General features: G+C 35.6%; 1 protein-coding gene across 6 annotated transcripts in view; it reads right to left on the bottom strand.

Moving 5' to 3' along the window:
* The window catches only part of NCKAP1 (NCK-associated protein 1), a 53,053-nt gene extending 35,348 nt beyond the window's left edge, over positions 1-17,705 (bottom strand). For 2 of the 6 annotated variants that reach the window (XR_775374.1, XR_775375.1), the window contains exons 1-6: positions 17,633-17,704; positions 14,220-14,330; positions 3,724-3,816; positions 3,470-3,526; positions 2,344-2,486; positions 2,165-2,255 (exon numbers count right to left, since the gene is read on the bottom strand). Coding sequence is in view for 4 of the 6 variants with exons in the window: in XM_010583235.1 (XP_010581537.1) it covers positions 2,165-2,255; positions 2,344-2,486; positions 3,470-3,526; positions 3,724-3,816; positions 14,220-14,330; positions 17,633-17,647 (510 nt within the window). In the remaining 2 variants the exon portion in view is untranslated. Of the gene's footprint in view, positions 1-2,164; positions 2,256-2,343; positions 2,487-3,469; positions 3,527-3,723; positions 3,817-14,219; positions 14,331-17,632 lie in introns of those variants that run through there. The other 4 variants (XM_010583235.1, XM_010583237.1, XM_010583236.1 and 1 more) reach the window with 3 other exon arrangements.
* Positions 17,706-18,672: the final 967 nt, after the last annotated feature.

Raw genomic sequence — 18,672 nt, 5'->3', positions numbered from 1 at the left:
GACCAATGATTAGTTTGAAGATGTCCTCAAGGCTCAGTCTTGGATAAACGTTCAAGTTCTTTAACTCATTTTGTGAGCTGTTTATTGACATTGCAATACTCGAAGCACAAGAGACACTAAGTACTATTATATCAGTAGTGCTGCTTTCTCAGCGTTATTACTAACAATAATCAAAACGTTTTACAGAACTAGTTCTGAGATTAAAATTGAGGTTAAAACCCATTGCATCTAGTTCATTTCACATATAAAAGACTACTCCAGGCTAAGGGAAGGATGAAGAGAAACAGAAGGGTTTGATTTTTTTTTTTTTTCAATTAGAGTTATAAACCACTGAGTTGATAATTAAGAGGACATAAAAAAAATCAATAGGGACAACAAGTCTGCCATGTACAACTAAAAGTTGTTCATTATTTATTCATGCATCCCAATTATTGTGTTATTCCCTTCTCTGCCACTTCGTTTAGTACATCCTTTCGTTTTGCTAGCAAATTATAATTATTTTGAGCAGATACTGTCTACAGGAGCATCTTCATAGTAGATTAAGCTTATCTAAGTAAGTGTGGTCCTACACCTTTTGCCTGTCTTGCATCAATACTGGTGCTTGTATGAGTCCTCAGGGAGCCAGGTCTAGGCATTATGCCAGCAGAGAAGGTCACTCAGGCAAAATAAAAAAGTCATCTGCTGAAGCTAATTTAAAGGACTAAACAACTGTCAGGTTTACTGCAAAGTAGTGAGATGATGAAAAGACAACTTAGGTGTGCAGTTCCATGAGAATGCAACCTAAGTATGTGTTTCTATAGCACGGTGCCTGAAGGGATCTCTGACCCCAATTTATACCTCTAGCACAGAATAAGCAGAAGCGCAAAAATTGGGCTGAAACATGGCTTTACAACACATTTCAAGGGAAAGGATTGGTCCACTACTAAATACAAAAGAACAAAGATAATACTGAAAAGTTAAGCATCTTTGCTTAAATGTGCACAAGAAAATATTAATTGCAAATGAGATCCTTAGCTAAGTAAGCCTTAACAAGACAGGAATCATGCAGAGGAAAGTATAACAAAAATAGGATTACAGATTATTGAGACAAATGAGAAGTGTTCAAAACTATTTCACTTCAGAGCACTTACACGAGTAGATGGAAAACTCTCTGAACTTCTAGTGACCATCTTAAAAAGTTTAAGGAAATTTAAAAAAAATCTCAAGAGGACTAGAGAAGGAAAACACAACCAGTACCTAGTCTTCAAAAACAGAGGAAAAAAAAAAAACCCCAAATCTTAAAAACTTTAGGAAATAATTTAGTATTTAACGTAAACTCCTGCCAAAGATTCCAGAATAAGTTGTTAGGCAATCAATTTGCAAGCACCTAGAAAATAACACCTTCATAAATAACAGTTGGTCAGTACTGATCAAACAAATCTAGTTTCCTTTGACAGAGCCGCAAGCCTAGTGGACAAATGGGAAGTGATAAACAGGACATACATTGACTTTGGCAAGGCTTCTGTCATTTTTCCAAGATATTGTCATATGAAAATACAGCCTAGATAAATCATCCCAGAACTGCAGCACAACCAGCTGTGTAAGAGTGCAAGCTTAAAAACATTTGTCCAGAAAAGGCTAAAGTAATTGGGTTCATTTAACTTGGTGAAGTCAACTGAGCAGGGTACACAATGTCAACTTCTGAGTATAGGAGCTATTATTAAAGAGGCAGTGGTGATCTCCAGGATGCCCCAGTTTAAGGACAAAAAACCCCTTTGGTAAACCCTCAGGTTACAAAATAGAAAAATACATTCATCCAGGATGGTAAACCAGCAAAAAACTGGTTTCATAGAAACATTAAGAATCTCCTTAATTTCAAGCTAAAAACCAAAACAGAACACAAATGTAGTTATTCTCATATAATCCACAACAATTTTTAATCAATTTCTAATCTGTGGTGAATAAATTGGAACCTTACCAATGGGTCTTAGCATTCCTGTATTTTTATAGGTTCTGTTATTTAATAGGGTATCAATCCCCAGCCCCAGACATCCATTATAAATAAAATCTCCTGCAAAATTTCTACCTAACGGCCTTTGACAAAACAAACTCTTGCATATTTACTTTTTTATCTCTCCTTCTCTCAGTTAAGGTTAGTGTGTGCCTATGAAAAGTAGTTACATACTTTACTGTGAGGTACAAATTCCTCCATCATTTTCTTTAAAGGATTTTCATAATCCACAATCATCTGGCCAAGGCGTGGATATTCTCTGTCACTAAAAGCAACAACAAACAATTCACTCAGGTGTAGCTGTTATTATTATTATTATTATTATACACATTTCTTATACAACAGATTTTTACCTTGCTCCATGTGTCATTTCATGGGCATAGTTATACAATCCAATGATAGCCTTCCTTTCTTCAATTCGAGACAGCAATATCATTAGAGTTGTGTAGGTTATAATCAAATCTAGGTAGTTCTTTGTTAAATCAAAGTTTACAGTCTAGAGATAAAAACAGTAAATTGTCATTCTAAAACTTTTAGAAACAAGCATAAAACTTTTTCCTTACCTTTCTACCAATTTTCAGCATTTTTTAAATACAACGGACTACCTTGAACAAAGTTTTTGTTCTAGTTGCATACAGACTTTGTATAATCTTAATTTATTCACTCAAATCCCCAGAACTGTTTGCATTCATGGAAGCAAGCATGCAAATAAATCTTTCCAGGCTTAAGTGTCACAGGTTAGCTAACAGATAAGAGAACTTTTCTTGGCTGTTACTAAGCAGTCAGTAAGCACTTTGCCTATGAATTATATTTCACTAAGACTGTAATGTAAAAAGCTAGCACATATCCCACTGGCCTGGTAACATCATTCCATAGGACATATACCTGCTCCTCTTTCATATTATGAACCTAAGTCAGCCAAATTCAGAATAATGACTAAAACTCGCAAGGTGACATTATGAACATTAAGAAAGCAAGCTGAAACCAAGAGGAAAAGATGTGTGAAGTTTTATTTTGGGCTTTTTTGGTGTTTAGTTGGTGTGAGGTTTGGGGGTTTAGCTGTGTTATTTTTTTAAATGTAACACTTTTAGCTGCTTCTGTACTTGCTTTAGACAACCAGAAGCGACTTCCTGTCTCGTGAACCTCACATGGCTTAAGCATACAGGTGACAATAAACCCTAAGATTTAGTTTGCAGATGCAATAAAGCAAAAATTACAGAAAGATTTATATGTCTAGTAACAGACAATGCTGTTACTACTGTCCATAAGTAGCCTGTTTAAAATGGTCTACCTTCTGATTTTAAGCAATTATAAAAGTTAGAGATATGAAGATCACAGTGGTTTTATTTCTCTTGCATTTATAACTAGAGATGTCATGTTTCTCGGGCTAACATAAACAAGTCCTTCTAATTCTTCACACAGGACTCTGATTAGAAACATTTTTAAGTGGCATTTGAAAGTTTAAACCCAGAAACTTACAATATCAAAGAAGACTTGGCAAACATCAATAGTGTTCAGCAGCTCACAAACATGGTCCTTGAAAAGCAAAGGAATACCTTTAGTTTAAGAAGATCTAAGTAAATCACTTTACTATGCTAATTGACGAAGACTGATTTTTTTTTTTTTTAAGAACAGAGCTACAAGTTCAGCTATTTCATTCTATAGTGTTATTTCATAAATAAAGACAGAAACCTGATGTGACAGAACAACTTGACATATTTGTAACACTTTACCTTAAATTCCATAACATCAACAAATGTGAAGTAGTATAATGCCAGGTTCTTCAGAATCTCTGATTTTTCTTTCTGGAGCTGAGCGAGCTGTTGCTAAAAGAGAAACATAAACAGGCACGCTATTCTTAGAAGATCTTGAGAAGATTTCTGACAAATAATACCTGTGAAGTGCAGAGTAACCACCCGGCTATGCAAAGAAGCCTTAACATGGTTTTCTAAGACTGAGGTTCTGTTTGTCTCAAATACACACAGAGTTCTCAGAACAGATCATTTTAACAGCTGCCAACTATACTTTGAAGATAAAAGTCAAATTAGTACATATTAGTACCAAAGTCGTATTCTTTAGCTCAGCTAGAGTTTAAAATGGGTAGTTAGGAAAACAGTGTTATCATATGTATAATTAGCAAAAGCAGAACAGTACATGAGCACAAATCAGTATGACAAAAAAATAATGATGTTACTGGAGGTGGGAGAAAAGAAGGTGGCAGGTTACAAACTTTACTACAGAAAAACATTATGCTTTTAAATTCTGAACTTACCAAAAAGAATATCCAGGCAAAGCCACGTTAAGCATGCAAAATAAAATGTAGATACAAACATAAAATACAGTAACGGTTCTTTGACCAGTTCCATATAAACACAATAATACATTCAAACAAAAGCAACAAAATAAAGAAACAAAAAAGGAAGCAAAACACTAGCGTTAGACACTGGTGGATAAAATGGAAGAGGCAAATGTGAATACAAAGGCAGAAAATAGCTCACATGGATTTTTTTGTTGTTTTTTAAACAGACAATGAAATATCATTTAATTTCCATACTTTTCAAAATTTTCTGGAGGAACCACACATCACTTAAACAATTACAATTTAGAACACACACAAAAAAGCAGCTGCTACTGAACAGCCATTCTGTTTATCTATGTATTAGTGTCACAGCACTGCAAGAATCCAATTATTTAACTTGCAATATCCAGCTACAAATTAAGTCTCCTTCCTGATATATGAACTGAAATGAGTTAAAGCAGCCATAACACTAAATATGAAAAAGCGCCCTCCAAAAAGCTGCAAGATTTTAAATTAAAGACTGATCAAGTTAAATAGGATTTTCTTCTCAGCAAGAGCAATCAATTTTAAGAAAGATTAAATAAATTGTTTTAAATTGGTTAGCTTATTTTCATGAGAGGTTAGAAGTGAACACACTTCCTCATCTCCCTCTATAAAGCTGTGCTCTGTGTTCTCAGTTTCACATAAAGCACTAAAATTCCTCTAAATAAAAAAAAAAAAAAGACAACTGCCTGGACCACTACTGTGTATCATATATAAGATAATTTTTGCTTCTTTCCTCTGAATTTTTTAACGCAATTATGATTTTTGGAAGCCTTGAGCCGTAAGACTTCCATTACAGCCAAGGAAGATAGGCATATAGAGAGTTATGAGCAAACTGCAATGGCTACATTGTAGAATACTCCTGTCTACTCTTAAACCAGTGCAAAGGATTTAACTCTGAAGGCCTGACTTTGAATGCCTGCCCTATATAATATTTAAGTTTCTTTCACATAATCATCAGCTGGGACTTAAATGAAAAATGGGTGCAAGTACATGTGTTTATTTTGTGACTTCTCCTGATAATCTCATGCACTAGGAAATAGGTTATTTCCATTTAAACTGCCGCTGTACAAAAATCTCTTTTCAAGTCTAAGTCCTATGAATTGTATTTTGATTCTCAGTATGAATTCGCCACTACCTTTCCCAGCGTATACCTTAAAGTTTAACTGCCTTGTGCTCAGAGAATGAAGGATCCAGCATCATCAGGCGCAGAGTCTAGGGCTCCTGCAGGTCTGCACAGCTCCAGTACACCTTCAGGCCAACTTGCATCTATACTGGGGACCTCCCCAGAGGAAAGATTGCTTTGTACTTTCAGGGCTGCCTTGTCAGTCAATGGTTCTTATACAATGAACATTCATCACCTAAGATGCTTGGTTTTAATCTTCATCCTGACCGTGTTGTTTAAACTATTTATTGCAAGTGATTTGTTTTTAGAACACCAAGCAGAAAGAGGGTTTGTTTCTGGGCAACTACCACAAGCATGAATTGGATGAATTTGAGCTAGTGCAGGATGATGACAAAACCAAAACTTGCATTACAACTGCACATATGCTTTAAAACCTTGTTCCTACTGCAATCCTAACTCACACTAAACAAGGTGCAATGCTATGGGAGACAATCAGGATTATAGGTTGTTGTACATGACACTCATGTTTGGTATAACAAATAGCAACTGAGTGTCCACTTCTGGTGGCCAGGACAATTTCAAAGCCACAACACATTTGGGCCACAATACATGAAGTGGGGAGATAAGGCAAAAAAAGAGATGGTGCTGGGAACTGTGCTTGCAATAGAAACAATCTTTTTTCAGAAATTCTGTGAAGCTGTACATTTAATAAGAGAATATAGGGAGGTATTCATGACACTCAACCAACAACTAAGGAATCACTGCTGTGCCCTGTTAACTAGTTACCTGTATTCCCAGAAATATTTATACTTAAATGATGCTAAAACTTTCACGCAGAGTTAAGGTGATCATTCTTTGAACTCTGAGTGTTAAAGGCGTCAGCAAACTTTTATTTAAAATATTAATATCCAAGTAAAACAATATATCAGCTGTAATCACTGTTAAATCAGTAGGGTACAAACAGTTCAATTCATACAGCACAGCCTGATCAGTGATGTTTAAAGTACAGCTTACAGCATGTAGGGTCTTGGATGTTTGTTTGCATCACTCAGGAATGCGGGTGTGTAGGCTCTTTCCACACCCACTGCAACAAAACTTTCCATTACTAATTTCCTAACAGCTGTTTAGAAATAGCTAGCACTATATTATTTTGTATTTGTTTGAGGCTTTTTTCCTTAGTCTGCAATTCAATTTATCAGCAAACATTTGTGTTTCTAATATTCAACAAAAGTTTTAAAATATGGTAAACTGAAGAAATAGCTCTTAAAACATTACTAGCATCAAAAGATTATTTTCCCTATAGCTAACCATGCCTTGTTGATATAAAGACATAAAAGACATAAGTCTTTTATTTAAAGAATTTGAAGTAAAAATTATATCAACAAGGACAACAGTATTTTTGTTGAATGAGGTAAATTAGATTTAAGACATAGGAAAAGTTGTAGAAATTTTAGCATCATATAGCAACATCAAAAAATTGAAATAATTTATCTCGAGTAATTTAGTTTGTCTATTAACAGAATACCACATCTCCAATCATATTTGAATATTATTTATAAATGGGGATTTTAAATACCAGAGAGTGAAGCTGACGCTTTATCAAATACATTACCTACAAGAGAAGGAACTGATCTTTACCAAGTTGTCTTGTGCCTTTCTTTCTTCATACTAAACTCCCAAAATCTTTACATAACTGATTATGTACACAGAGAAAGTACATTAAAAGAAGCACATTAAAAGAAGCAAAAACCGAATCAGCAAGTGCAAGACAGCTTCACTTAAAGCTTACATGAACACAATGGCTCAGAGACAAGAAAGTAATGACACAGACGCTGGCATATTAACAATGTGAATAAATAACAAATTTAATATGAAGGCACAGGAAAAACATGAGACAACTAGAAAAGGTTGTTCAGAGAGTTTTATCTGTGCAAAACCAGAGTATAACTGTAGTTCTGTAACTATTTTATATTTATTTGACTGGTAGTAGTAGTATGTGAATAAATGTCTTATTTCATGATCCAGGAATAGATGGTAGGTAGGGGCATTTTCTCCTTCTTATATCAGTGTGATATTTTTCCTGCAAATATGAATATTAAACACTTGTATTTGTTTTCTACAAACCAACACCATAGATATTACAATGTCCTCAGAGAAAACACCATCAACTTTATCTTACTAACTGGAATATAAGCTCCAAAAAGCAGTGTCACAAATTCTGTCTGTTAAAATTCTGGGGACAGGGGTAAATAATCACTATCAGTATTCTTACTGTCATTTATTATACTTACTAAGCTTGCCACCTGTAGTGTCTTTAGATGGAGATTTTAAAAATTCAACTCATTTGAACAAAGTTCTGTGTCTACAAAGTCCACAGCAGAATGGTGGGAAGAGAGAGAGAGAAGGATCTAATCAAATGAAGAAAATCAGTTTTAAATTCTGCAAACTAACTGTAGAATGATGGATGTGTCCTTGGTTTTCTTATTTCCAATTAAAAGCAGCCTCTGAAGTGACATGCTGCACATAAAAAAATGCAATGGAATATTTAACATGTTTACTAACTAATGTATTTCTACTGCAATATCTATTTTTGGGGTTTTTTTTCAAGTTTCTAGCACTAAGTAAACTCTTTTGAAAAGGAAATAGCCACCCATGAGCCTCTACAGCTGTTACTGTTGCCAGGTTTGACGATATTACTAATAATGGCAGACTAATGGAACAGTGAGGCTCCTCTTTAAAAACTGATCTACCTGTCAGTCATAAGGAACAGTTTCCCTATTCTCTCACTTTTACATAAATTCATACAGTAATTCCTACATTAGGCTCATTACGTATTATCATATCATACAAGCTTTGGCCACAGGTCTCGACATCTCCAAGGCAACAATTTACAGAATAAAAGTCTTGTCTGTGCTGTTCTACAGATAAAAATGTTTTGGACATATGTCTCTAGCTGCCTGCATACTTACATTTATGACATGAAATCATGAAAGAACTATTCATTTAAAATGTGTGAAAACTACTGTTGGAAAGCCATTTCGGTAACACTGCTTAACTAAAATATTGTTTAGGTATTAATGAGGTTTTCTTGCTGCTTTGTTTTTTTAATGGCCAAGCTCTTAAGTTGTCAATCATCAAATAAAAAGAGAGTTTCAAAGGATGAAGCAAACAGGTTAAGTATTACACACATTCACTCCTTTGCAGGTATTGCATACACTATTCAGCAAAAAGAGCAAGCACATGACTAGTTTGGTTTACCTTGGTAAGTGACTCATATGGACCGATGTACTTACAGCAGGGTACTACAATGATTTATTAGAAATAACAGTAAAAATTAAATTGTATTTGGATGCTACTCCATCTCAAATTCATGCACAATCAAGGGTTAAACCATGAATATAAACATCACTGCTGACAGCACTTAGGATTTTGAAAAAATATAAGTTACATTATGACAATTCTGTTTCATGAAACATTTTAGAGAGATTTCAGGATTTCACATTACCTTTTGGAATCGCTATGAAAAAACGCTCACTTTCAAATGACTGTCAGGCTGAAAAGTTTTACATACTATTCTCTGATTATATTATAGCAAAAGTCATTTTAAGCTGCAAAGTCAGTCTTACGCAGGTCACAGCTGAAGATATCAGACATGCTACTGCGTGCAAAATCAGAACAGTAGGTATGGTTCTATCAGAGCAAGGCATTAGCAGAGCAATTTCAATTCTGAATGATTTTTTAGTAAAAATGCAGAAAAAATTTTATTTGTTGCAGATATTTTGCAGTTTATTCTGAAACTATCATTAGTACATCCTATTCTCAAGCGTAAGAAATCTCAACTGCTCGTACAAAGTTGAACAGAGACTAGTTACTCATCAGCTGGCTTTACTCGCCCAGGGGGAACTCCTGTAAAATAAATCACTCTGAGTTTTGGAAAATCAACATCATTTGTGGTCCCTTCAGCACTATAAGTTCCTTGAGCAGTAGCAGAGTTGAAGAGGCAGCCATGCAAGAAAAGCACAGAATCCTCTTACCTGGAAAGCATTTTAGTCTTCACAGCCAGGAGGCCAGTTAGTTTTATGGTAGAATATGGGGAGCTGGGTTTTTATTGCTTAAGAAAGCAGTAAGTTATCTGAAAAATCAAATCTCCCATACAAGAAATCTAGCACTCCAGAAAGCTGGAGAAAAATATTAAAGTTTACTGAATTCAGGGACTTAAGTTACTTTCAGTTACTCTTAAGAAACCAGCTGCCATAGGTGTTAATGACCATAAAATTTCCTCAAAAATAAATGACTGTTCCCTACTGAAAAAGGATTACCAATATATGAGGCAGCACAGCTGAGACCCCAATGTTATTTTTTCTCAGAAAAGAATTTCTAAATTATCTTCACTAGCACTGTGCAAATTACAATATTAAAGGCTTCATTAGAAACAAACAAATGACATTTTCCTTCAGGCACTGCACCCCTTGGGGGAACTGAAAGGAATACTTTCAAAAGCAAATGATTACTTGTATTTAGTTGAGTGTTTTAAAAAAGACTAATTATTGGAAGCAGCTATCACAAATAAATCAAGATAAAGTACCTATTTCAATAATTTTACTATAGAAGCATGAGTTAATGTCTTCTAATAAGCTTTCAACAAGGAGATCCAGCCACTCTGTGCCCACAACACCTCTCCCACATCCAGCTAATTTGCTATGCAACCAGCTCACTATGAAGTGAACCTGTGAAAGACACAAGCAGCTGACCAAACATACATACTGGGATCTAAAAGGAAAAAACCAACATACCCATGAACAAAAAGTAAATAAAATGTAAAGTGAACTAATTCACATCTACAGATCCTAACCCAGGCAGGCTGGAAATGCTCACATTGCTTATACTCTACTCTCATATGCTCTTATTTCCAGTCCCCACTGACACAATACAGCCAAAAATTACTACAGTTAAATCAGGTAAATAAACCCTCAAAATACTATCTCCTAAGAAACTGAATGTGTAGTCAATAGAAAACACAACAGAATTGATATGAACAATACTGGGAAGTTAGCCACTAAAAGATGAAGATTAGCAGTACCTGGAAAACATGGACATTTCTCCCACTAACCACACACTTACAAACTTCTGAGTGATGTTTCACTGGTCTGCTTACCACTAAGCAATGACTAAGCCTCAGCTTCTCCAGGAAACATTTAAAAATATAGGAAGTTTTTCCTTTCTACAAGGAAATTGCTGAGGAGCAATCTGAGTAAAAGAAAAACATATGTTCAAGAAAGAAGGCATATATTCTCACTACTTCCCATATGTGGTGTTTTGAAAGGCAGAAAGGCAGCTAGCTCCATCACACACACACACACAAAGCTTTACCTGTGCAGACAGCAGGTTTGTCTGACCCTACCCACAATCTACAGAAAAATCTATGCCTTTTCTCCCTGCATCTCCAGTTCCGCATCGTGAAGTATTTTATTCTGCTCTTACAATGGCATTTAATGTCAGCACTGACTGAGAAGAGAGTAATTCTTAAGTCCTACATTTTTTTGGAGTTCAGTATGTTCTCTTTTGATTTCTCTGTGGTGAGATACCTTGCCTGTATGCCTTATAAGACTATGAGGTCTAAAAAGCCTTCGGAAAAATCAGGCTGCTTCTGCATCCCTTATTTTGGAATTTTTCTTCTGAAGTTAGTCAAGGAAATTCAGTAAAAATAAGTGTTACCCTGAGTCAACACTAGCACAATCAGATCACTGATCTGACCAAGAATGATGGTGATATGAAACTTTTTGGAAGGCTTCTGCAGCTTAGGCAGCTTTTTCAAAATAAAGCTTTAGACAATTTAAAATAAATATAAACACTAAGGTTTCCCAAACACAGAAATAGATACTTTGTATTATTATATAGTTTCCTTTTCAAATGGGACTCTAAAATGTTTGTTTCTCACTTTGTCAATCCCTTCTTTTGTTTACACACATTCCCTCCTTTGCAAGTATTTCATACTATTAAGCAATACTACATTGCTCACCAACATCATTAACAGTTGATTTAAGAGCTCAGTCTTCATGTTTTCATGGTTATATGGTTCACAATGGTGATTGAAGAAGAGAGGGCAAGTGTAAGAGATCCCAGGGACTACCCTCAGACAACAGGAGAGAGTGAGTTATGAACTGATGAGGTTCAGAGTTATCTAGAATCGATCCTTTGGAAGATGAACTACTCCATTTTATTTTTCAGCCTGGTCAGCAAGGATTCATCAGGCACTTTACTGCTCATACACTTTCACTCTTGGTACAATGTTGAAAATCAGTGATTGTCAGACATGGTTCTAGTCTGACTCAGCATGTCGAACACTGAAGGAAGAACAAATCTAGGAGCTGTATTTTTTGTGAATAAAGATGTAAAAGCTATCAATAGCAAACAACAATCACTTGTTTCAAAAGAATAAAAATGCAGGCTTTTCAGCATCTTTTCAGGCTTTCACCATCTGATTACAGTAGACACTGCTCATACTCTTCAATAAAATGTGTTGTTCACCTCTGAGACACAAAACACTGTAAATGACAGATACCCAAGAAAAAACAAACAGCTAAAAATAGGTCAAAAAAAAAGAAAAAGAAAAGCAGGCGTTACCTATTCTCCAACCGAATGCAAGCTTGTTTGGCAACATCACCTACCGATATGTCAATAGGTACTACTAACTGTATAGATGCACAATGCCAAGCAATGGCAACTGTTGCAGTTCAACGTACAAAATCCAAACCCCTTCCTGAAAGGCTGTCCTGGAATTTTCACTGCAAGGAGGAAGCACAGGTTATGATTTCTCAACTATTTCCCCTGCAATAATCCTTCGTAATACTTCATTAATTGATGTGCCCCTGTTCCAGTAACCTTCTTGCCCTTTTAAATCTCTAGTTTCCCTACTGAAGGAACTCACTGGCATGTCCTCCTACTATATGGTGAGCTGGTTGTTGGCCAGTAGGAGGAGGGAGACAAATGAGGAGCAAGCAGGGGAACACCTTCCTGACCAGAAGCTAGATGCTTACATCTTTTTTAAGCTAAGGTTTATGAACAAAAATTTATCTTACATCAAACTAGAACTTTATCTGCATATGACATGGCTTTTGTCTCATTAGGTATGTGTTATGGGTAAAGGTTTCTTTCGGGTGATACAACACTCTATAGGAAAACATCTGTAAGTAACCAAGACAAGCAAACTGCTATCAGCTCTGACTGCAATGGAGGGAAACCCCAGCTGCCTATTGCTAGAACTCAAAATTCCGACTTTAAACTGTGCTCATACTTAAGAAGGGTAGGCTTTCGATAACTGTGCTTAATAAACACAGGCCTGGCTGGCTCATGGTAAATAAACACAAGGCAATGACAAAACATTATGAGCGTGTCCTATTTTAGAAACGGTGATTGTCAAAACATATCAAGTTAGCTTTGATCTCTTTCCATAGACTTCACACTACCAAATCCTAAAATATCTATCATTAGTTAAGCTCCAAATTCATAATCAACATCCGGAAGACATATAGAGCATACACGCAACTACATTTTACTTTTAATAGTAGATCTGCCACTGCAGTTTAGAGAATATGGAAACATTTACCAAACATGGTTTAAAGGGTTTACCATTTTTATATAAACTTGATAGAGAATTTGCCATATTTGTTACTAACACAATCAGATTCAATGCAAAGATGAGCAGTATTAAACAGTACAAAACACGTACAAATTTTGAAGTAACAAAGCATGTTTCCTCCATAAGGGAAAGTTTTTCTCCCTTTTTTTTTTTCCATTGGTATTACTGGAGACATTACATAGAAATTCTAGTTGGCATTGTAAAAGAAACTAACTATTCCCACTACTACTACCACTACCATTCTGCAGAAACCTGAATGCTTTAAAGCAAGTCTAAACCTCTCAAACACACATGCAAGTAGTTGCATGCAGGGAACATGCAAACCCAACACCTACCTCCACTTTCCACCTTTGGAAAGAAATATAAGCAGGTAAAACAAAAATCTTTCCCTTGACTTTCAAACTGAAACAGAGAAACAAGTGTGCATCACCTGCGAAAATGCCTACCTGTAATCTAATAGTCTTTATTATCTCTAAAAGGCTACAAAGTCAAATTCAGCAATACTGGATCACTCAAAAGGGTGAAAAATAATTTCGTACTGCAACTGAACTCACTACATCTGAAGAGCAAACAATTGTATTTACTTCACAAGGTTTCTCCTTACACACTAAAGCACTATGTATTCCCACAGGGACTGACCCCATAAGCAAGGGCACCTGTAAGGTACCAGCACCCATAAAGTACAAGCACATTTTCCCACTTTGCAGTCAGGTGCCTTTTATTGATCCGCTGGTCAGGTCTCATCACAAATAAAGTTATGCAACTTCCATTTTCTGCAATCAGTCTGGTCACCAAGAATTTCTGCTATCAAAGCAAGGCATGATTTTTTCAAGGATTACTTCCCATTGACAATTCTTTGAAATGGGACAGAAGACAGTAGGTAAAAAGAAAACCAGAAAGTGTCCTACCCTAACAAAACCAATCCAGAATTACAGTATAAAATTCTCCCTTTGGAGATAGTTCTTTCTAAAGTATCCTGTCAAATATTTGAATCAACAACTATATTCCAACTGCAACTGTCAGCATCAGATGCTTTATAAGAACACATAAAACCTTTCAGATTTAAGCAACAAGCGCTGAAGAGTATTGAGAAAAATACTTATATAGCCATTTGGTTACTTACATTGTTGTTGCGTGTTTCTACTGCTGGAAACTTCCTGACTATGAATTTGACAGCAGATTCCAGGTTTTTGTCAATAAGATAGGATGGTTTGGCTTTGGGGTCACCACATGCCTATAAAAAAATACAATAAAAAATGAAGTAAAACCACAATCATACATCTAAAGCTAAGCGATAGTTGCAAATCTGAAGACAAACTAGAAAGATTCTTTTTTTGTTTGTTTGTTTTTAGTGAGCAGGTGATAAAATGAAAGGCAAAGTGCAGGGACTGTCACAGCTGAAATATGCAATGGGAAACAGTACAGAGATGCTCTTCTACTGAAAAAGATGCATGGAGTATCAAAGCAGTTAGTGCAGAACAGCAGTGAGGGAAAAAACGCAATCCTAAAAGAAGGAGAAAAAAAATGGTTTCCTTTTAATGCTATTCCTGGTTTGAGGTAGTGTTGTATTCATCTGGAGTTAATAAACTGTTAGAAGATTCAATCATGTCATCATCTGTGGAGGACAGTGCTGGGCACATTAAATGATTAAACTATCCTTTGTGAAACAAAACTATAAGCCCCACGAATCTGCATTTATTTTTTCTTTAAATTGTTAACTGCAAGACAATTATCCAACCCACAGTAAAACCACCAGTACTTGCCTATTTCCTTAGATTAAGAACTCAAGTTTTGCTCATTTTCTTTACTCCTACAGTAGCATAGGCTGTGCTTTAAAAGCAGTAATCAAGAAATTTCATTAAATTTCGATTTGAACAGAAGTCACAACTAAGTGTTAAGTCTCTTAAGTTAGGTAGACATATCAGAACAGCTTCTGTGGACAGACAAATGACAAAGCACCTACTTTTGCCAGCTACAGTGCGTGCTGTCAGACACACTACTCAACTACTCTGACTAGCAAGCCATGCTATACCACTTAGTTTGAAGAAACATACTAAAAACAGCATTACTTACATGACAAAACTTGTCCTCAAATTGTATTTTTTCTCAAATATTCATTTAGTTTTATAGTCCTCATAGGGATTTGCAAAGGAGTTTCGTGTCTCATGCAAAACTAAATTACATGCTAGGCATTTCTACGCAACATAGCGAACTCAAATGACAGCTCATTTAAAAACTTTTCCACATTGATTTCTATGACTGAGTTGTGGACTGTAGAGACAGAAGTCATGGAGTATGAGACCGATTCTGAAAGCGGGCAAGCGGGCAAAGGGAAGGTGAAAAGCTTTGCAAACCTTCCAAACTTGTCCTTGCTGGGAAAGCAGTGTAATAAAAAGAGAGAAAAATTACATATAAACAAATTACTCTTAAACTCTAAAATATGTTACATTTAAGTGAACTAATACACTATTACCTACATCCAAAAGAACATTACGACCTTCTGTTACTCTAGGCAGCATACTTTCTACTGGATGGTGATTACTCTAATACTCACAAACAACTTTACATGTACTTATTAGAATTTTACTATTGTGCAAAGTGCTGCATATATACTGAGACATGTAACTTCTAATAGTATTTCCAAACTAAGTTCAGGTAGGGAGAGAAAAAAGGAGTTAACAAACATCACATGCAACTACAGGGGAAAAAAGGAGAGAAACTCAGTGAAGTTTTACATACCTGAAAAAGAAACGGTAGCCAAGAAAAAAAACAAAAGAGTCATTATTGTAAGTTTCTAAAACTCCTACCAGCAGTACATGACCATCATGACGTATGCTAATGTACTACTCTAACACCAAAACTCTCACATTTGCTAATTTTTCCACAAAAACACTGAATTTTATTAAAATATCAAATCTATAATACAAGAGGAATTTATAATGAAAATAAATTCAGCAACATCCACAGTATCAGTTAGATATTAAGTAGTTGCTTCAATATTCTTACAGCAGCAAACAACACGTGCCACAAAAGACCTATTCCGTACATAAAGTCCTTACACAATTTCAAAAGTAAAAGTTATACTGTAAATAGGTGTCAAAAAAATTACCCAACATGCACTTCGAATTCATGAAGTCTTAATCAACTAGATGTCACAGGTTTGTCAGAATCTGAGTCAGATTATTTGAATTTATTGTCCTTGTTGCACATCATATAACTATCTCTACTAAAAGAAGGATTACAAGCTAATAGACAACATATATTTGTGGCCTGTTAACTTCCAATACAGTTGCTGTTATATAGGAGACAAAAAAAAATCTACCACTGTTCAGTTCCTAAATTTTTCAGTCTGAATTCAAACACTACTGCCACATACACTCCTTATTTTTCCTAGCAACAGATGGTTTTCCTCCTATAAATCAGCTCTCTGAAATGTTTACTAAAAATTATGTTCTACCCAGGCCCTTAAACACAAATCATTCACACGGAAACAGACATCTGAAAACACTAACATGCACATCCTCATGTGGCTTCAGGAACTCAGTTCCCAGAAATGAGTCTAACCAACCCATCAGTCTAACTGGCAACCCCCTCAATACATCTGAATATGCAAGAAAGAGCTTTGCTCCTTCCCATTGTTTGTTTGCTAACATCACACTTAAAGCAACTGTAATCCTTCCTACTAATAAATTACACAAGATTGATCCATAAGAAAGACGATTGCTGCAAGATATAAAAGGTTAAAGGTATGCTTCATACATTTCAAAATTCCAGCTTCTAAAAAGCTGTACAAGCCTACCTACGTGGACTGAATAGAAAGAGGACAACAGACATCACTGAACAAGTGGGTCAATGCCTTTTCCTTCCCTCTCCCACATTCCACAGCAGCTCAGCTCCTTTCTAAGAACTGGGATTATTTGATTACTAGTTGTTGTTGCATCAATACAGTTTTCATCCATACTGTTGCCTGCATTCAGCATCACACGTAAAACAGTCTATGTAAGCTAAATCTCTCCTAAAATGGCAAACAGACCTATGAAGCCCAGGCTCACTATGGTTTACTCTAGAAAGCATAAAAGAATGAAAATACAAACCCCAACCCTAGCACTTTCGCACAAGTATGAAAGTGTGATAAGGCACATAACCACAATTTTGCATTGTAGAAAGAACAAAGACATTGAGGGCAATGGTCTTAGAATATAGATAAGAAAGGTAGCTTTTGCTTTTAATAGTTGTATTAGTCAATACAAAATCCCTTGTCAGTACTGTAATAGGCAGGAACATCGTGGTACAACATACAAAGACCACTTTGCCATATACAGCTCTCTAGCATTCAAATAGAATTTTGAGAATTAGCCAAATGCAGTAGCCCTTTCTCAGTCAGCCTCAGATATCACCTTTTTCCCCTAAGTGGGCTGCGATAACCTTTCTTCATTTCTTACCTTAAAATAAATTTAAAAGAACATCAAAAAAACACCAGAATGGCTACATTTTTTGAGCATTCAAAAGAAATTCAAGAATTAAAAATGTTCTTACTGGTGCAGCATTCATGGAATACAGCTCTGAAGCTATGGGATTTGAGCTGCTTCAGCCCCGAAATATTATACTGAAAGAATCTCCCAGCAGTCATCTCTAAATTCCTTTGTACATTACTAAACAGCTGTCAAGCAGTTATGCTGAAAAAGATGATGCAAAGCTACTGTTAGAGACTAATCTAAGTAATTAAAATAAAAATTAAAAGGACTCTGGCACTGGATTTCTATCAAGTTACACAGCATTTCTTTCCACAGCACTTCAGAATGGTACCCTGCTATGATAAGCTCTCAACTAAGCAAACATATTTTCCTGATCTGGTTCTGTGCATCCAACTCTTAACAAGAACAGTATGATTTCTATAGCTAAGAGATTCATTATTCAGAATACTCATTTGCTATCACATGCACAGCTCATCAAACTTCAGAGATATCTGTCTACATGTACTTTTTAGAGATGCTTCACTATGCCACACATTTTAAATTAAAGCAGCATTTTCCTACTTACCCTAATAATCTAGATAACTAGATTATTATCAGACTATACTCTTCACTTGATGCTATTGGGTTCTTCTATACTATTTTCACTTTGAAAATGAAGAATACTACATGGCTTCACTTTCTAGGTTGTACTCATTCAGAAGCAGCCAACAAGAAAACATCTAACAACAAAAACCTCCTTAAGGTCTACATTTAAGATAAGTAGCCTGTAAAGAAGAACACAGAATCCAGTACAACTGCCTTTGGCCCAGAATACACCAACATTAAGAGATACAGCAGAGACATTTTTCTCCAATACAGTTACAGCTACCACTGCAAAAATCAAAGCCTAACATTTTACTTCCTACCTGGGGGCAGAGGACAGTGGAAGAGAAAAAAAAAATAATAAAAAATCCATCAACAAAATTACTGCATATATCCAGCTGATGTGACATGAATAAAGGGAAGTTTATGTTCAGGTAAAATCATTGTCAAAAGTCAGTGCCACAGCACAGCATACAGGGTGCATTTAGAACACCTAAACTTCACTCATGCCTTTTACAT

This window comes from Haliaeetus leucocephalus, unplaced genomic scaffold (genome assembly GCF_000737465.1).
Source record: "Haliaeetus leucocephalus isolate CR32 unplaced genomic scaffold, Haliaeetus_leucocephalus-4.0 Scaffold880, whole genome shotgun sequence".
NCBI classification, from domain to species: domain Eukaryota; kingdom Metazoa; phylum Chordata; class Aves; order Accipitriformes; family Accipitridae; genus Haliaeetus; species Haliaeetus leucocephalus.
This window is presented reverse-complemented; position numbering and strand designations above follow the sequence as displayed.